Raw genomic sequence first — 18,252 nt, 5'->3', positions numbered from 1 at the left:
GAAAATAGTAGGTGCTCAGTAGATTGTAGTTCTTATTATTTTCTGAAGTGACTTATTCATCTAAGGTCTTAGAAGTTGGTTAGTGAACAAAAAACGTTTTAATGCCCAGTGTAGTTTTGTTCCCTCTTAGCTTTTTTCTTCTACGGCAAATTTGAAAAGGAGAATGCCAAACATCACTGAAAGGAGGAAGAAAGAAGAGTTATTTGGTCTCTCTCTCACCCATAGTCAGCAACTCTCCTTAGTACCCAAAGTAGGGGAAACTATGATAGAAGAAAAATGTTGGAATAAGCACTAAAGAAGGCATTTGGAAACCAAGATTATGGATGGTGGTCTGCCATTAACCAGTTCAATCATCTAACCAGTGTGGGCCCCCGTTTACTCATTTATACAATCAGATATTTGGGGAAAGCAATCTGTTTCATTCCAACTCTGAAATTCTATGAAAGTAGCTTCTGCTCTTAACATCACAGTAGCTTTCTTTATAGGAAAACATAATTGAATTCTAGGAAAAATTTTATAGGGCAAAGATCATGTAAAAAAATCGAAAGCGAGAAAACATGAGAGTTGGCTTCGAATATTTGAAAACCACTCTATTCACACGGCGGTTAGACTTACTTTGTGTGAGACTCTAGCTGGCAGAAATATGATCAAGGAATAAAAGCAATAGAGGTAGGTTTCTGTTCAATACAAAACAAATTTTTTTTTTCATGCATTTTGGGGGCTATTTTATTAGATATATATATGTTTATAACTGTTAGGTCTTCCAGATGAATTGACTCTTTGATGGTTAAAAAGAGTTCTTTTTCACCCAAGTAACAATTTTTGTCTTAAAGTTTATTTTGTATGGTATCAGTATAGCTACTTCGGCTCTCTTTAGTTAGTATTTGCGTGACATATATTTTTCATCCTTTTACTTTAAACTTATTTGTGTCTTTGAATCTAAAGTTTGTCTCTTGTCTATAGCCATGCCACCCTGAAAGTGCCCAATCTCCTCTGATCTCGGAAGCTAAGCAGGGTCTGGCCTGGTTAGTACTTGGATGGGAGACGACCTAGAAATACTAGGAATTTTAACAAACTTTATTCATTTTCTTTTAAACACCTACAGCACCTAGGAATACTAGGTGCTGTAGGTGTTTAAAAGAAAATGAATAAAGTTTGTCTCTTGTAGACAGATATAGTCGAATAATTTTTTAAAATCGATCTGCCAATCACTTCTCTTTGTAGTGTTTAGTCTATTAATATTAAATATATTGCTGATAAGGTAGGATTCACATCTGTCATTTCGCTATTTGTTTTTTCTATGTATTATGCCTTTTTAATTTTTTTTCATTAATATTTTCTTTTGTGTTAAATAGTATAATCTAGTGTGCTATTTAAATTCTCTTGTTTCATTTCCTTTTTTTAAAAAAAATCTTATTTTCTTAGTGGGAGTCTTGGGGATTACGATTAATATCTTAACTTAAAACAATCTAGTCTAGATTATTACCAACTTAATTTCAATAATGTATAAAATTTTTAGTCCAGTACAGCACTGTTCTCCTATACAGCACTGTTTGTGCTATTATTGTCATACAAATTACTTCTTTATACATTTTAAGTCTATCAACACAGTTTTATAATTAATAATTTATGTAGTTGGCTTTTAAATTAGAAAAAAATTGTTATCAAAAAAACTACATCTATATTGTCTTTTATATTTACCTATGTAGTTACATTTATCAGTGCTTTTTATTTATTTGTGTGGATTTGAGTTACTGTCTCATGTCCTTTCATTTAAACAATAAGAACTTCCTTTAGTATTTTTTACAGAGAAGGTCTGCTAGCAACGAACTCTGTTTTTGTTTATTTGAAAATGTCTGAATTGCTCCTTCATTTTTGAAAAATAACTTTGACAGATACAGAATTCTTAGTTGACAGTCTTTCTCTTTCAGCCTTTGACCACTGCCTTTTGATCTCCATGGTCTCTGATGAGAAGTCAGCTAGCTTATTAAACTTATTGAAGATCCTTTATACATGATGAGTTTGCCTTTTTTCTTGCTGTTCTGAAGATTCTCTCTTTGTCTTTTGAAAGTTTGCCTATGATGTATATAGGTGTGACTGTCCTTGAGTTTATTCTACCTTGAGTTTATTGAGCTTCTTGAATGCGTAGATTAATGTATTAAAATAAATTTGAAAAGTTTTCAGCCATTACTTCTTCAAATATTCTTTCTGCCTCTTGCTCTCTCTCCTCTCCCTCTGGGATTCCCATTATGTGTATGTTGCTATATTTGATGCTGTTCTACAGGTCTCTGAGACTGCTCATTTTTCTTCACTCTTTTTTCTTTCTGTGTCTCAGACTGGATAATCTCAATTGTTTTATCTCAAGTTAGTTGATTCTTTCTTCTGCTAGTTCAAATCTGCTATTGAGACACCCCACCCCAGTGAATTTTTCATTTTAGTTATACTTTTCTACTCCAGAATTTATATTTGGTTCTTTTAAATAATTTGTCTCTTTATTAATATTCTCTATTTCTTATACTTTAATTATTTAGAGATGATTTCCTTTAGTGTTTTGAACATCTTTATATTTTAAATAACTTTATATTTTAAATAGTCTTCGTTTAGTAAGACTTTATCTGCAATATCTGGGCTGCCTCAGGAATGGTTTCTGTTGATCACTTTTTTTTTCTGTGTATCGGCCATACTTTCATATTTGTGTGTTTCATAGTTTTATTGAAAACTCAACATCTCAAATAATATAAGGTACTAATTCTTCAAATCAGATTCCCCTATACACTGCCAGGTTTGTTATTGCTGTGTTGTTGCTGTTTGTTTACTAAATGACTTTTATGTACTAATTCCATAAAGCCTTCATTCTTGGTCCTGTGCAACCACTGAAGTCTCTGTGAAGTTTGTTTCATGGTCAGCTAATGATTAGACAGAGATTTCCTTGAATGCCTTCAACCAATACACTTCCTAACCTTTGCCAGGGGATTCTATGAATGCGTGCATACATGTGTATGCCTTCAGCAATCTGGCAGGCAGTTTACAACTCTGCCTTAACTATCACTTTCTGTTTGCACAGGGGCTCAAGGTCAGTAGTAGTGATTAATTAGGGCTTTCTCAGATCTTTCCTGGGCAGGTGCGCATGCATGTGACCTTCTAAATTCCCAAAAATAAGTTGGAGCTTTTTAAAGCCCTTATGGACAGCACATTTCCCAATGTTTCATCTTACTATTTTTACATAGCCTTTTGTTAACTCCAATTTTGCCATCTCATGCAGTTGAAATGTTGAACAATTGCTGATGATTGTTTTGGACAAACATGCTGGAGATAGGACTGTTCTCAGAGAGCAAGCTCTGAGTCAGGTCAAATAATGACAAGCCCTGAGAATGGAGCCTTTCCAGAGAACCGCTGGTTAAGTCAAATAAGGACATTTCTCTGCCTTTTAGAAAGGCACAGCAGTTTGGAAGGTGATGGGACAAAAGGAAAATATATTTGGAGAGGCAAGTTATAGGCAGTGGTAGTCTGGTAAAGAGCGGGGCACCCAGTCTAAAAGTCCAATTTAGGGGAAATCATTAAAACAGAAATGAGCAATAAGTAGTAGCTAAAGCTATTTACAGAATAGAACATATTTGTGAAACAGAATATAGTATTGACAGAAAAACACAGGATGAATGGGGAAACTGTAATGATACAATTTAAATGAAAAAAACCCATGCCAGGTCTTAACTTTTTTAGTTTCAGGAGTGAAGGAATAATACCTTCATTCCAGCACTGCCACTGCCAGGCTGTGTGATTGCAGGTATACGTGAGCTGCTGCCCTTTAGTTTTTAAAGGAAGAATTGGAGTTTACGTCCCGAATTTTAATTATTTGCATACAATCTTTCTAATGTTTAAAAACCATATCTATATATCACTTCAACTTATTTAAAAAAGGATTCCTTTTTAAAACAAATACATTATAATATTTGTAAAATTATGTTTGCTATGTTACATTTTTTCTAATACTCATTAAAATAAACCTCAAGCCAATAAAATACAAAATATTCCTCCATGTACCAACTACCTCACTTTGGTAAACCATGGATTCAATGTGTAATGTTTCTTCCACTTCTGGAATTGTGTGGATGGGTTTTCCCCTGTTCCTTCTACTCATATTGCCTCTTACAGTACGTGTCTCTCTGAGGACAAGGTAATCTGGAGTTTAGAATGAACTGTTCTGAGATTAAACCAGCAGCCACTAAGTAACTGACCCACAGTGGTGGTAAACAGTGGGTAGGGACACCCCACAGTTGAGATCTGGCACAGAAATGTCAATACTTTCATAGAGTGTATGACATACATTAATAATTCCATCAAGTCCTAGAGCTGAACTCATTCTTAGAGAACAGAATAGAGTTCAACAATAAAAATAAACTCCACTTGGTTTTCTCTCAGTGCTTATTATATATGCTAGGGCGCTGTGCTAAGCCAATTACAAACCTTTACTCCTTACAACCACTCTGCTAGGTAAATATTATTCCCATCTTACAGGTGAGGAAAGCAAGACTCAGAGAAAAGAAATGACTCATCAATCCCTTCATAATATCCCTAATGAGTTAACCATGGTCCTTTACTTGATCACTGAAGGTAACTCTTGCCATGTTGGGATGGATTGCAGAAGAAGTTCATTATATGAGCAGAAATATGTTTCTTTCTAATATTTTATTAGAGACACTAGTTTTGTTTCTTGGGGCCCCGGTACACAGATAAAGTAAGATCATTCATAGTTCAATTCATCTAATTTATAAATTTAATTCACCCAACTTATAAAATGAGAAAATGGAGTGCAAGTTAGGGTTTTATACATAAAAGAAGCCTCCAGAAGGTAGGATAACCATTTTATTTTTCCTGTCTAGGCAAGTACATCTTCAAAGGTACTGGGGGATGCTTGCTCCAGGAAAATGGGGTAAGGGGAGTCAAATGGCAGTCCATGGGCCTAGTGTGTTTTGCTGTAACGACCTTGATTGTCTGCAGGTTGTGAAGTTGCTCCACGTTGCTTTCTCATTAGCCACACATTAAGAAGGATATCAGTCTACGGCCATGCCACCCTGAACATGCCCGAACCCATCTGATCTCGGAAGCTAAACAGGGTAGGGCCTGGTTAGTACTTGGATGGGAGACCACCTAGGAAGACCAGGTGCTGTAGGTGTTCAAAAAAAGAAAAAGAGGAGGAGGAGAAGGAGGAAGAGGAGGAGGAGGAGGTGGAAGAGGAGGAGGAGCAGGAGGAAGAAGAGAGGAAGGAGGAGGAGGAGGAGGAGGAGGAGGAGGAGAAGACGACGACGACCATGCTCTAAGATGGATATCAGGGAATTAGTCAGGATCCAGAGGAGGACAGCCTGCTAGTGAAGGGCTAGTTTCCAATAGAGCAGCCAAAGAGAAAGGATAGTCCAGCCGGGAGGAGAATGAAGGGGATGGCATCCTCAAATATCTGACTGTCTGCATGAGTGAGGGAGATGGCTAATTCTGCCTTGTTTCAGTGGCCAGAGACAGCGTTTGTGGGCAGAAATTGCCAGGAAGCAGAAAGTTTGGCACCCCTACTAGCTGAGTGATGTTCAATAAGTTATTTGACCATCTGTCTTTCAGGATCTTAACAGCACATGGTTTTTGGGACGGTCCTCTGAGTCTAAGACAAAGGAACCGGCTCAGGCCCACCAATAGTAAGTAGACACCAGTGTTACTAAGTTTAGATGTTAATAAAGCATCCTGTTCAACCTAAGAAGACAACATATAAACTTAGAATTGATAAACAACAGGGTTACCTTATAGGACACGAGTTCTGTATTAGCAGAAATGTTTGAGTAGAGGCATCCTCTTATCTGTCAGGGATGTTTTAAAGGGGTTCTTCCGTGATAGACAGGGGTGTGGGCTGGGAGACACAACCCTAAAATATTGTACTCTCATACAAATCTTGTCCCAGGTTACACAGCATGTGGCATAGTGGGGACTAGAACCCACCTCCCTCAATCCTAAATTCAGGGCTCTCTCCAGAACGCCATACACTATGCATTTTAAAAAATTGTATAGAACACTGTCCAGAACCTATCCCAAATGTAATTGTTTATTAATTACTACAACAATTTTCTCTTTCTCAGTAGTCACTCTTTAAGAAGGAAACATGTCTACAAACACATATATTTGTAAGGTAAATAATTTATATCTAAGTAGATTTTATTGGAGTACAAAGAACACTGATGCATAAAGTTTCTCATGTGTTCAAAGCAGTGAAACACGAGGAAGAAAAGTAGGGCACAACAGAAACCGTTACTTGCTTGTTCCTAGTTATTAGGACATGCCAGAAAGCAAGGAGGGATGTCTTATTTAAAGGTGAAACTCTGGACATCTGCTTTACTCCCTTTTCATCAGAAAAGCCACCTGATGCTCCATGAGTTCCATAGAGCTCAGAATGAGCCTCTTTAAAGACTCCCACAATGGCTCTGAGCTGTCACTTAGTCACTTAAAGAAGGATCTGCCAATTAAGGTTCATTCAAATCTATATGTCTATATGTGCTCTAAAGGGGGCTGTGTTTAAGTCGTAGGAATAAACATTGGGTTAGTTTAACCTATGTGCTGGGATTGCCTTAAGCACTCAGGAGCAGTGCTATATTCCATATGTTTTTACATTCCAAGTATTTTTGAAGACTGCCATCCTATTCTATTGTGATTGGATAAGGAAAACAGCAGTCTCCATCAGCTGACAATAGGCATCAAGTGCCCACCAATAGAGGAAATGAACTTAAAAGGTTCCAATCCATAATGAGTGAATATCTCCTAGATACCTAGAATGAGGACATACCTAAATTCATAATTTAAGAATCATTATGTAAAACATAAAATATATAAAAGGCGCTATAAGATATGACTCCTATTTTGATGATGATGATGATGATGATGATAAACCCACTGGAACTTTAGAAATCTAGAGCTGAAAGGGAATTTAATGTCATTTACAACACCTAGCTAATTTTGTAGATGAAGAACTTCAGAAATGGAGACATTTAAGCTATCCTCAGGTCACAATGCTGGTGGGTAACAGACTGGAAACCGGAATGTGAGTATTCTGACTTCCAGCCTAGTGCCATTTCACCAATGTGATGTCAATAACGAGGACAATACTTTCTGCGTCAGCTTTAGGAGACTTCTCGGCTCATAATCAGAGGTCTATATTCTGCTCTATCAATGTGTAGGTGACCCAGGAATGGAAATGAACTTCTCTGACATCAGCTTCCCCAACCAAAGGGGTAAAGCACTAATCAATACCCTGTCAGAACCAGGGTGGGTTCATTCAGACAAGAAAACAGATGCTCTGGGAAATATAGCTACTCAAAGAAAGGAATGCTCTCAAAATGATGGACCAAAAAAGCTGCTCTATCTTTGGTTTCTTTAAAAGAACTAATAACTAAATCCCAAACATGTGACCCAGATATCCAACCAATTAGTAGTTCCAATAGATTATTAACAAGTTAAGAACATAATTTAAGAACATAAAAAAATACTGTGCAATCCAAGTAACAATTACTTGATTAGACTGAGTTTTAAAGAGAAGGTAAATTTCCACGTCCCCGTTTTAACGGAAGTTGTGTAAGATGGATAAAACATTGAGCATCTCACTCTATGGCCTTTGTTCCTTGGTTTTATTATTTTTTAAAAGCATTCACTTATGGGATATTAATTCTTTCCCATGCTTAATCACTAGACAATGTGCTTCTTGGGACTGTATTATGCAACTATTTTTCCTTCCTGCCTTTCAACATATTCATTGAGTACCTAACTATATGCCCACTACATTCCCAACGCCTAGCACATTGTTTGGCACATGGTAAGGACTCAGTTTTTGACACATAAATGAATAAATAAATCACAAAAGCCAAAGGCAATTCCAAGGCACACAAATCTCAGTGTATTTGACAACTCCATCAAAACCATTTAATTTCTCCCTTACAAATCCGAAGTGTGCCCCCAGCACGCTCTGATGTATCTGTGCAGACCTGTGATGCTATCAGTTTAACACATACGTGGTCACTCAGCATGAATAACCTTGATGAATACTATATAGAATTTCAACTGCAGACTCCCAGACACAAAAGGCATATTCTCTGACTTGCCAAAATGTCATGAGGTTCTCCAGGCTATTCCCCTGCTTCCAAACAAGACTGCATCTAATCTATGGTGGAGAACAAGGCTTTCCTAAATCTGTAAGATTTCCACTCAGTGAAACTTACAGGCAGCCTAGGTGAAGTCTTAAGTGTCTAAACAGAAGGTCAGACTTTGATTTCTTGAGGTAAGTATGGTTTTCATCCCAAGTGTAGCAAATTCCACTGGAGTTCCATTACCAACTTACTTAAATCGCTTGCTAGACGACACAAAATTGCTAGTAATTACACTACAAAGAATAATTATATGAACTTTTTTTGTAGAAAGGTAAGTAAATTTAAGACTTATTCAATATTGTGTCAGGGAAATTTTACATTAGATATGCAATTTTATTTAAAAAGGGAAATATTAGAAGAATATATATTCAGAATAGGGGTTAGAAAAACTTGCTATTTACCAGTTAATTGGAATCACACAGTAGAGATCTCATGTGCTTGATATAACTAAATTTCCTGAGTTTAAACGATTTCAGGAAGACCCACACACAAAACGGCCTGCACACATCTAATCCATGATCTAGACTCCCCTCGCTCAAAAGTTTTTAAAAATAATGTTTCACGTTCCTGAAAAAATGAGTGTTCACAGGATGCCAGATGGAAGATGTTTCATCTGAAACCTTATGTAAACTAACCTGAACCATTTGCTTCAGAACATCTTGACACTAGGAGAGAGTTTTGGTCCTGGGTTTGCATTTGCCTGATGTACTGACTAGCTGCTCTCAAAAATGGAAACATACATGGGCACGATGAAGGAAAAGAATTTGAAAGTTAGGCAAAAAAATGTTCTTGTTCTTTCTTAATCCTGTGGTTTTTTTCTTCACCTAAGCAATAGTTATATTAAATTTTGGTGAGTTTTTATTTTCAAAAGCGCAAAATTGAGTGCTTTTGGGTTGTTTCCCAGGACAAAAACCTAACTTTAGTGTCTGTAATTTTTTTTACCATTTGATGACAATTTAAAAAAAACAAAAACAAAGTGAAGGCACACACACATTCATTGAAAGAAGGAAGACACCGAGGAATATCATCATCCTCATCACCATCATTACTAAATAGGCTTGAAGGAACTTACTTTTCTATACATCACAAAGAAAATTATTTGGTTTATAGTTGATGGGACAACAATGAAATTGTGATTTGTGATGGCTAACAGCAGAAATAAATTAAATATTTTGCTCTAATTTCATCTGCTCTGGATTTGTGCTTTTCTAAATTGTTTACATAATGCATAGGTGCACACTTTGTTTCAAGTTCATGTAAGAGCAGATGCCCTTACTTTAGGCTGAGCAAAGAGCAAACACATTTCTCTTAAGAGTCTAAATCCAACCTAGCTTGGATTGTCTAGCATACTTAGACAAAATGCTTGCTTTCAGGTCAATCTTAAAATAGAAAGAACATCCCTCTCCAGAGGTGCACATTTCAAAGATTATAAAACTTTAAAAACAACCTGTTTCAAATTTCAAAACTCATTCCTTTTAATGCCAACAAAAGACTACTAAGAAAATAATTTTAGAAAAAATTTCAAACTGACTCCTGATATTTGCCGTGAGGAAAAAAAAAATCCTCAACAAGAAAACAAATTTTCTCTGGTTTTTATTAATGAGTTTTTAAAAGTTTGGAGACTATAAATTCAGCATGTTCTAGAATTGTTATAAACTGTACTAACAGATGTTAGCAATCCTTGTGTTTAGAGATTGATATATGAAATGAGGAATATTTATTAGAAATATTTTACATTACTTCAATTTGGTTATAACTGACACATAGCTAAATAAAACCATGAAATCAAAAGAATATTCAATCTTACTGAGAAAGTGGTCATTTTTAAGAAAATGAATGTTTGAACTTTGACAAAATTAAAGTGTTCAGAAAACAAATAAAAATGACTATTGCTCAAAAAAAATTCTGGTGGGGGTAGTCTTGACATTTTACTAAGAATTTAGACCTACAAAGTACTTAACTTAACCTCCCACAACTTAAATGCCTGAAATTAAGAAGGAGCAAAATTTAAAGAACATTTGTCTTTTTGGTTTTTTAAACACTTCCTTTAGCTCCTTCCCTATTTCTTTTCCAATAATTTCTCCTATTTTTCTACCTTTGTACATACAAACCAAGTGTCCATCAAATCAGGCACCAAAAGCAAGCACTCTTAAAGTTCATTCTGGCTAAGAAACCACATCAAATATTGACATTTTTATTAATTTTAACTTTTTTTTTTTCCAGAAGAAACAAAACAAAGTCACTTGGGTCAGATTAGCAACCATTAAACGAAAAAGAAATAGATAAGTTAAAAATAGAGAGACTGTGTTAAAACGAAGAAAGAAAGTACTGATCATAACCAAACTCTGTCATCTTAAAAAGAAACAGTTCCACACTTGATACCTGATTCAAACAGAAAGCTTCTCCCTTACATTTGAAACAAATAATCCCACCTCAAATCCACATTTTCAAAGAAGCTCCTAGCTTTCTGCTTCTGATTCTTGCAACAGTTTCTCTACTTCATTGAGGCAAAAGCCAATTCACATATACTATTTTTCTCCCACACTCTCACTGAAGCTCCTTGTAAATTTCAATATAATCTCAGAATTGTCACCGTGGGTTTAGAAATGACATATTTCAGCCATCATCTCACAGACTGAAAGATTAAAAAGCCTCTGAGCATATTTAGGGGAAATGAAGGTGCGTGGGCTCACTCTAAAGTTACAATTTTCAGCCCTTGCAGTCCAGAAGGTTCTCCATGAGTGCTGACGGCACAGGGTATCAGGGTATCCAGCGAGTGGAAAGGAAGTCGCCCTGCACTTCTGCCCATCTATTTGTGGAACTCTTTTGACAAGCATTATTTCTAGACGAATTTGCTCCTAACACAACAAAGTTGGTCCAATTTTGCTCACATCCATCCTCGGAAGATAGGTCTTACATTAATTATCATAGTATCAACCAATCCGGCTGGTATTTAAATAGTGAATGGGGCGGGGAGCAGGGAGGAATAGGTCGCGCGTGAAACACTCCCGATGTAAAAGTAAATGCAGAACTCGTGACCCGAGGAACAGAAAAACACATTCACGTCTCCCTCACTGGAGAGAGGCAGTAGAAAGCTAAAGGACGCGGCGTCGCGACCTACAATCGCGATATTCAGGCTAATGTCCCTAACAAGCGGAACTGGACCACAACCCTAAGAAATAAGCCTTTTCCGGAGTCAAGACCTGCTCACGATTTCAAAGCAAAAAAAATAAGCTCTTTGGGGGTGGAAGATGGAAGGGGCCAAGGGGTGCGGGGCGGGGGCAGGGTCGCCACTCTGCCTCCCAAGCGAGTGAGCACAGCCTCTTCCAGCCCGCAAGCCCGCGGGGCCAGCGATACCGCCGTGGCCGCAGCTCGTGCGCCCACCGCGCGGGGCCGGACACGCAGCCACCGCCCTGCGCCGCTCCCCGCCCGCCGGCCCCCTCCCCCGCCGCTTCCTCTCGCTCTCCCAGCCCCTTCCCCCACGTGTGGATGACGTCAAAATTCCGCGAAAAAGCCGCGTGGTGGCTCCCCGAGCGGAGGCGCGATTCCGCCGCCCAGCGGCCCCCTCCAGGGGCGCCTGGGGGAGGGCGAGCGACCGAGAAGGCCCATTCCTTTTTCTCCCAGAAGGCAGGGCCCCGCCGGCGCCGCGAGCCAAACGCCCCCCGCCCCAAATTGCATTGGAAAATTAACTTTTATAAAGCTAATGCATTTCCAGAGCTATTTTCGGCTGTGTGAGGCGTGTCCTGCAGCTGAATCAGACAGGAAGAGGGGGAAGTTCGGGTCTTTTTACTTTTAATTTTTTTTCCAAGGGAGGGGCATAAGATGCTAGGTGGGTGAACAGACGGCAGGCGCAATTCTTCCTAACCCACGCCTATCGCATCTGCTGCCCCAGGCACGCAGTCCCGGTCCAAGCTGCAGCGCTCCGCAAGGGCAGTTTGCACAGGCCAGGCCCGACTGTGCCCCCCTCTGGATCCCCAGCGCCCCGAGGACGTGACGCGCGGGGGGGCGGCGGCGAGAGGGCCCCGGAAGCGTATTCACACCTGGAATCGCACTGCCCGAGCTCCGTGGAGATTCCCGTCATCTCGTTCCTACCCGCCCACCTCCCCTTATGCTCTCCAGTTGCCGACCTTTCCCTCTTCCTTTCGCACATTTTTCTAGTTTGCTCTTACTCCCTCCCTATTGCCCCCACCCCCATTCCTCTTTCTGTACCTCCTGCTGTTTCTTCCCAGTATTCCGGGAGCTCGGAGCCAAGAACTGGGACACTTCACAATCTACTTTTAAGTAACCGTCGGGTTTTCGGTTGTCTGACCATTCATCTCTCAGTGGAGAAACACACACAGTTCTACTCTTTGGGGGAAGAAGGGGGAGGGCATAGCCCCCATTCCTGAGCCTGAACCCACTCCCCTCCCCCAACCCGGCGTGAGTGCCGCGACGCGGAGGCAGCGGGGCTCGAACTCGTGCGGCTCGGAGGCTTAGAGCCGACGGCGGGATGACCTGGTTGGTGGGCATCTGCTAGATGAACTTGGGAGCATGTGTGCTTAGGGGTGCCGGTTCCTGCAAAAATGTGCCTATCAACACCCAACACCCGGCTTCACCCTGCACCTACAGGGTTTTGTTCACTTTCCAACCGAAACTCAAAAACTCGAGGAGTAGGGGGTGGGGAACCGGCAAGGGAGGGAATAAAAGTCCAATAAAACTTGCGTTCGCTCAAGTTTATCACTGATCCCACAAAGGACAGGATATTTTCTTTTCCTTGAAGGGCGAAAAGGGGATGAAGAAGAACCAACTTTCTCTATTTTTCTCTCCCCTGCTCCCGCCCCCCCCACCAGTGACCAGTTTTGACTTCAAAAGTCAGAAAACACCGGCTCTTGGTTTTTCTCTAAACCTAAGTCTACACTCAAAGAAAACGCGCACAGAAGGCAACGTGCGTTTCCCCGCATGCTAAGCGGAGTGCTTTTTACCCAGCAAAAATAAAGTTTTAACACATGGTCGGAGTAGCGACCAAAAGGGAAAACTCAGTTTCCAGTCCAAGCCTCCCAGAGACATTCTTGCCAACCTCCGCACCCTCTCGCGCCCCACCCCGCGTGCTGGAGACTGAAACACGACAGGGGGACGGATTCGTCGCGAAGTTGATGTTCGGGAGCAGTCCGTAATAGGAAGGGGAAGTGGATGCGGGAACTTGCATTGGCAAGCCTGCCACGCGAGAAGCGTCGGAACTCGCGGGTCTGGGTCACTCGAGACCCGGGCATCCGCCGACGCCCCTCCCCTTCGGAAGCATCTCTGCCCCCATCCTGCTCCCCGCCCGAATTTCTCTGCAAAGCCAGAGGAGGGGTGGAGGGAAGGGGCGAGACGGCCAGACTTCAGGATTCGCCACCCAGGCTTTCTCCCCAGGGTTAACAAGGCCCAGAGGACGACCACCCGCCTCTGCCCCGCCCCCTTTCCTTCTACTGGAGACCCAGGGCGGGGGATACTTTCCCTGCAGGGAGGTAGAGGGAGGGCTGCGCCTGGTTAGTTATCGAGTGATGTCAAGGGACTGGAAGCCCTCGCCGGCTTCTGTCCTTGCCTGTCGGGGTAGATTTATACTTTAAAAATACCTCTCTCATCCTTCCCCTTCCCCGCCCTCCCCCCCCCCCAGCGTGCAGCTTTCCTTCATCCACTCAAAGGTGGCTGAGGTGAAGTTTGAGTGATTCCTTTATGGGGGTCTAAAAATGTAAGTTAATGTATTTACCCCGAGTGATTCAAAAGCTTGAGTTGGGAAATCCAAGTGAGTAAAATCAATAGGTGATTGTTAGGGACCGACTCTGTTCCGAGGAACACTGTACTCAGCCCGAGTCTCATCACTTTGAGCTTGTCATCGTCGAGTGTTTCACTTTGAGTTTGCAACTTGGGTTTTTCAGTGAGCTTTTTTTCTTCCCGAAAGCTAATGGCTTCCACAGCAATTAGACGTTTTCCTCGCCTGCCCCTGCCCTCCCCTTTCTATACAGCAGATTGGACACTAATTCCCGCGGCTATTGATAAGGTCGGAGGCACCCGGCCGCTCCCCAGCCTCGCCCGCCCGTCCCCGCTCTCCCTCCGCCCTGCCTAGGCTTCCTTTTGATGTAGTGGGGAACTCGTCCCACAAAAAAAAAAAAAAAAAAAAAAAAAAGAGAGAGAGAGAGAGAGAAAGAAAAAGAAAAAAAAAATAGAAAAGAAAAAAAAGTAATCTGCCCGGTAACAATCAGCGCGCAGTAGCAGGAGCCCCAGAGCCATTGGCTATGCAAATAGAGGGAGGGGAGACGGCGCCCCAAACTCTTATCCTTTTAAAGCTATATCCCCTCCCCCCCACCCTCCAGCCCCACCCTCGTTTGAAGGGGCTGGCCCGGGGGCCTGAGTTAATCGCTAGCACCTCTGGTTCAGTCACTCCCTGCCTTCTCTATTCCACCTCCCCCCTCCTTTCAGGGAACCGCGTGAGCAGCTCACTCAGCCCCCCCACCCCACCCCGCTTGCTCTCCACGCCCCGGTTCGGGCCCCTTTTTTCGGTTAGGGAGGCACTGGAAGGATCTTGGTATGTCCAGAGCCCAGGCCCACGCCATGCTCGCTGCACGTGCCAGCTCGGCCAACACGCTGGGCGCTGGGCTCACTACCCTTCCTCTCAAAGTGAAATAATATTGAAATGCGGAGGTGGGGGGGGGGCGCGGGAGGAAGGAGGTGAGGAAACGCTACCATATCCCCTATGAATGCAGCCTTGACCCAAGGATGCATTTGAGCACGTGTCATAGCCGACTGCGCGGGCAGCGTCTCCACTGCAGTCCCACTCCCGGGGTGAAAGCCTGGCTGGCAAGTGAGGCATTAATCCAGGGGGTCGGCGAGGATGCAGGCGAAGGACCAGGGGTGGAAGTTAGGGGCCTCCGAGGAAAGAAAGGGGTGGTGTTTGCGCAGGGGGGTGGGCAAACCTAATCCCTCCCTCGCCCCCCTCCCCTCCCTTCCCCCTCCCCGGCTATTTCCTAGAAAGCTGTATCAGTGTGGCCACGCTCGGCGCAGACACCTCGCGCGGCTTGTCAGCAGATGCAGGGGCGAGGAAGCGGGTTTTTCCTGCGTGGCCGCTGGCCGCTGGCCGCGGAGGAACCGCTTTGCAACCCTGCCCCCGGCCCGCCGCAGCTCTGGGCGCCTCGGCGTGTCTCTCAATGGCGCCCGTAGCACCCCCAAGAACAGGAGAGTTTCTGCGTAGGGTCACATTCTACCACGTCGGAGAAGCCACCTCCTCCCTCCTTTCCTCTCCTTTCACGCCACACACGGAGAGGGGTTGTGCAGGGGGGGCGTTGTTCTGGTCCCTTTATTTGGGCTTTGGAAACAGGTTCGAAATGATCGGGGACATAACCTTTATCTCTGGATATGCGAGGTTGCACTTTTCTAAAATCGCCCTCGTTTTTCACTTAAGGGGTCTATTTCTAAATCGTCTGAGCCCACCCCATCTTCAAGCAATCTACCCTTGATTTCTGGATCTTCATTCAATACATGGGCAGGAATGATAGGATGAGTTTTGAAGAAGCCAAAGTTGGAGTGTCGTATTTTGGCATGATACATTACAGGGTGCGAAATTAGAAGGAATACATAGGAATCGGCTTTTTGTGGGTTCCCCTATCCAGGGCCCCTGGCATGCGGAGCTGGGTGGAGGGAGAGGGCCTCGGAGAGCTAAGGAGAGGGGTGGGGGGGGGCGGGGGACCGCGTTTGAAGTTAGGTTGGGCCAGCTGCTGTTCTCCTTAATAACAAGAAGAGAAAGGAGGGAGGGAGGGAGAGATTGAAAGGAGGAGGGGAGGGACGGGAGGGGAGGAAAGGGGAGGAGGAACCAGAGAGGGGAGCGAGGCGAGAGGGAGGAGAACTGCCTAGCCAGTTTGCGTCACTGCTTCGGAGAGCAGAAGAAGAGAGCGAGCTGGGGAGAGCGAGACAAATTTGGAGGGGAGGGCAGGCAGAGTCAGCGGCCCCCGAGGCTCTCCTCTCCCACCGCCCATCTTTCTCCTCTCTTCTTCCCCAGCTCCTCTCTCTGCCTTTAACTTTCCCCCGAAAACTCCACTAGGCAAAGGAAGGAGGTAAGGGGAACCCTTTCCCCTCCCCCGTCCAAAAAACTTTTCCATTCCGGAGAGAGCAGGGGACCGAGTGGGCACCCGCCTGGCCATGGAGCTGCTGTGCTGCGAGATGGACCGAGTCCGCAGGGCCGTGCCGGACGCCAACCTGCTCTACGACGACCGCATTTTGCAGAACTTGCTCACCATCGAGGAGCGCTACCTTCCCCAGTGCTCCTACTTCAAATGCGTGCAGAAGGACATCCAGCCCTACATGCGCAGGATGGTGGCCACCTGGATGCTGGAGGTAGGTCTGCAGACAGACTCCTGTCTGTCCCCACCCTCGTTCTCGCCCCTACTCACGCAGGGACCCTGAAACTGGGAGAGGACATCCTCTGCGCCCGCCTCCCCGCGCCCTTCGGCGAGACGCGTGGCTTCTTTTCTGTTCCTTGCAGGATGCAAGATTAACTGGGGGAGGGAGAGAAGAGGGAGGAGGAAAATCTGGGAGAAACGAGGCTCTTCTGGGGCGGGGGTGGGGGCATCCCGCGCGCGTGTGCCCGCATGTGGCTGCCTCTTCCCACCCCCATCCCGCCTTGTCCTTTGCGAAACCGCGGCCACTTTCGGTGCACTGAAGAAGGGGACAGGGCAGTAAAACTGGGGCCCCAAAATAAAAAAGCAGCCCCCCAAAAGGCCAGAGCAAATTCGTCCTAGTCTCAGGTCCCCGCATGTGGTCGCGACTCCGCGTTGGCACTTAAGGGGGGAGGGGGAGGAAGAGGGAGGAGGGAGGAGGAGAAAAACGGGGAATTCAGGAGCCCCGGAAGTCATACTGAAGGAACGTGTGTTTTAGGGGAACCCAAAAGAACCACTATTTTCCCCTTGCTCCAAGTCTTTGCCGAGAGCAAGCCGTGTGCCCACGTATGCACAGCTCTGGACCTGCCGTGGTTTCGCCATGTTGCTTTGCAAACTCTGGTTGGAAAGCCTGGAAAACGTCGCCCGCTCCCCCTCGCACCCCGTTATCCCGGCCACCCTTCTTCTAATAGCGCTCTTTACCCCATCCCCCACTTTACAATGGTTACTTACAGTTTGGCTTTCCAGTATCTTCGGTGCGGAGATTTGGGTGGGGTGGGAAGTGGGGGAGGAGGTGTGTGTAGGGGGGATATCGGGGTACCGCTAAAGGGGAGATCAGAGTTCCCGTGCCTCTCTCCGGCGGCTCCCCGGTCCTCCTCTTTCCCCCAGCTCGTCACCACGTCCCCTAGTTTCTGCCCTTGTGGGCCGCAGCCGGACACTCCCGCCGCGGCGCTCACCCCTCCAAGTTTCCCCTCAGGATCCAAGGCCCCAAGGGTCGAGATACAGACCTTTCCAGCACCCGAAAACTCCGTTTCGGGAAGCCTGGGTCCTCTTTGGGGTTTTCACGCCAAAAGGGCTTTTCTAGGATATTTCCTCGATTTTTAATTATTTTTTGAAACCGTCCCCCCTTGCTCCGACTCCAGCCGCCGCGACTACGGCGCTCTTCCTCTGCGCCCTCCCCCTCCCTTCTCCACCTCTCCCCACCCACCCCCCCAATAGCGGCGCCTGGGCCGCGGAGACCCCCCTGGAAATTTTTTCCAATTGTCGGGAATGATAGAGCAGGGTCTGAGGGTCCGAATGAGACCAAGAAGGAGACCCCCGGAGCCTCCAGAATATTTTTATTGATTTTTTGAAAAGATGACGAAATCCAAAAAAGAGTGAGTGAGTTAGAGCGAGCGAAGGAGTAGCCAAAGGGAGCGGCGTCGAGCTGCGGGCAACTACTGCGCATTTCTTTCCCTCCCCGTTTTGGATCTTTGATTCACCTTTTTTTCTTTTTAGTCTCGTGGGGGAATACCCCAGTACCGATGGGCTATTTATATTTACCCCACTTTCCTCTTTATTCTTATCACGTATTCTACTCCGCACAAAAAAATAAATAAATATTTTTATTTCCATAGATTATGCTTTTTCATTTTTTTTTCTCTTTTCCTGATAGTATTTTCAACCCCCTCCACCCTCCCCCACCACCCTTCCCC

The 18,252-nt window shown here is 44.2% G+C and overlaps 1 protein-coding gene, 1 long non-coding RNA gene and 1 other non-coding gene across 3 annotated transcripts in view; 2 read left to right on the top strand and 1 right to left on the bottom strand.

The window, feature by feature from the left end:
- Positions 1–18,202, bottom strand: part of LOC111740920 — a 25,900-nt gene extending 7,698 nt beyond the window's left edge. Inside the window, exon 1 of the long non-coding RNA XR_002780809.1 lies at positions 17,291–18,202. This is a non-coding gene — a long non-coding RNA (uncharacterized LOC111740920). The remainder of the gene's footprint in view (positions 1–17,290) is intronic.
- LOC111740942 lies at positions 5,055–5,173 on the top strand. The gene has a single exon (XR_002780815.1). It is a non-coding gene; the product is annotated as a 5S ribosomal RNA (ribosomal RNA).
- The window catches only part of CCND2 (cyclin D2), a 31,677-nt gene continuing 29,437 nt past the window's right edge, over positions 16,013–18,252 (top strand). The window contains exon 1 of the mRNA XM_011361804.2: positions 16,013–16,517. Within this exon, the coding sequence (XP_011360106.1) occupies positions 16,323–16,517 (195 nt within the window). The 5' untranslated portion in view covers positions 16,013–16,322. The remainder of the gene's footprint in view (positions 16,518–18,252) is intronic.

Source organism: Pteropus vampyrus, unplaced genomic scaffold, assembly GCF_000151845.1.
Source record: "Pteropus vampyrus isolate Shadow unplaced genomic scaffold, Pvam_2.0 Scaffold70, whole genome shotgun sequence".
Taxonomy (NCBI): Eukaryota; Metazoa; Chordata; class Mammalia; order Chiroptera; family Pteropodidae; genus Pteropus; species Pteropus vampyrus.
The sequence above is the reverse complement of the archived record's forward strand: the minus strand, read 5'-3'. Positions and strand labels throughout refer to the sequence as shown.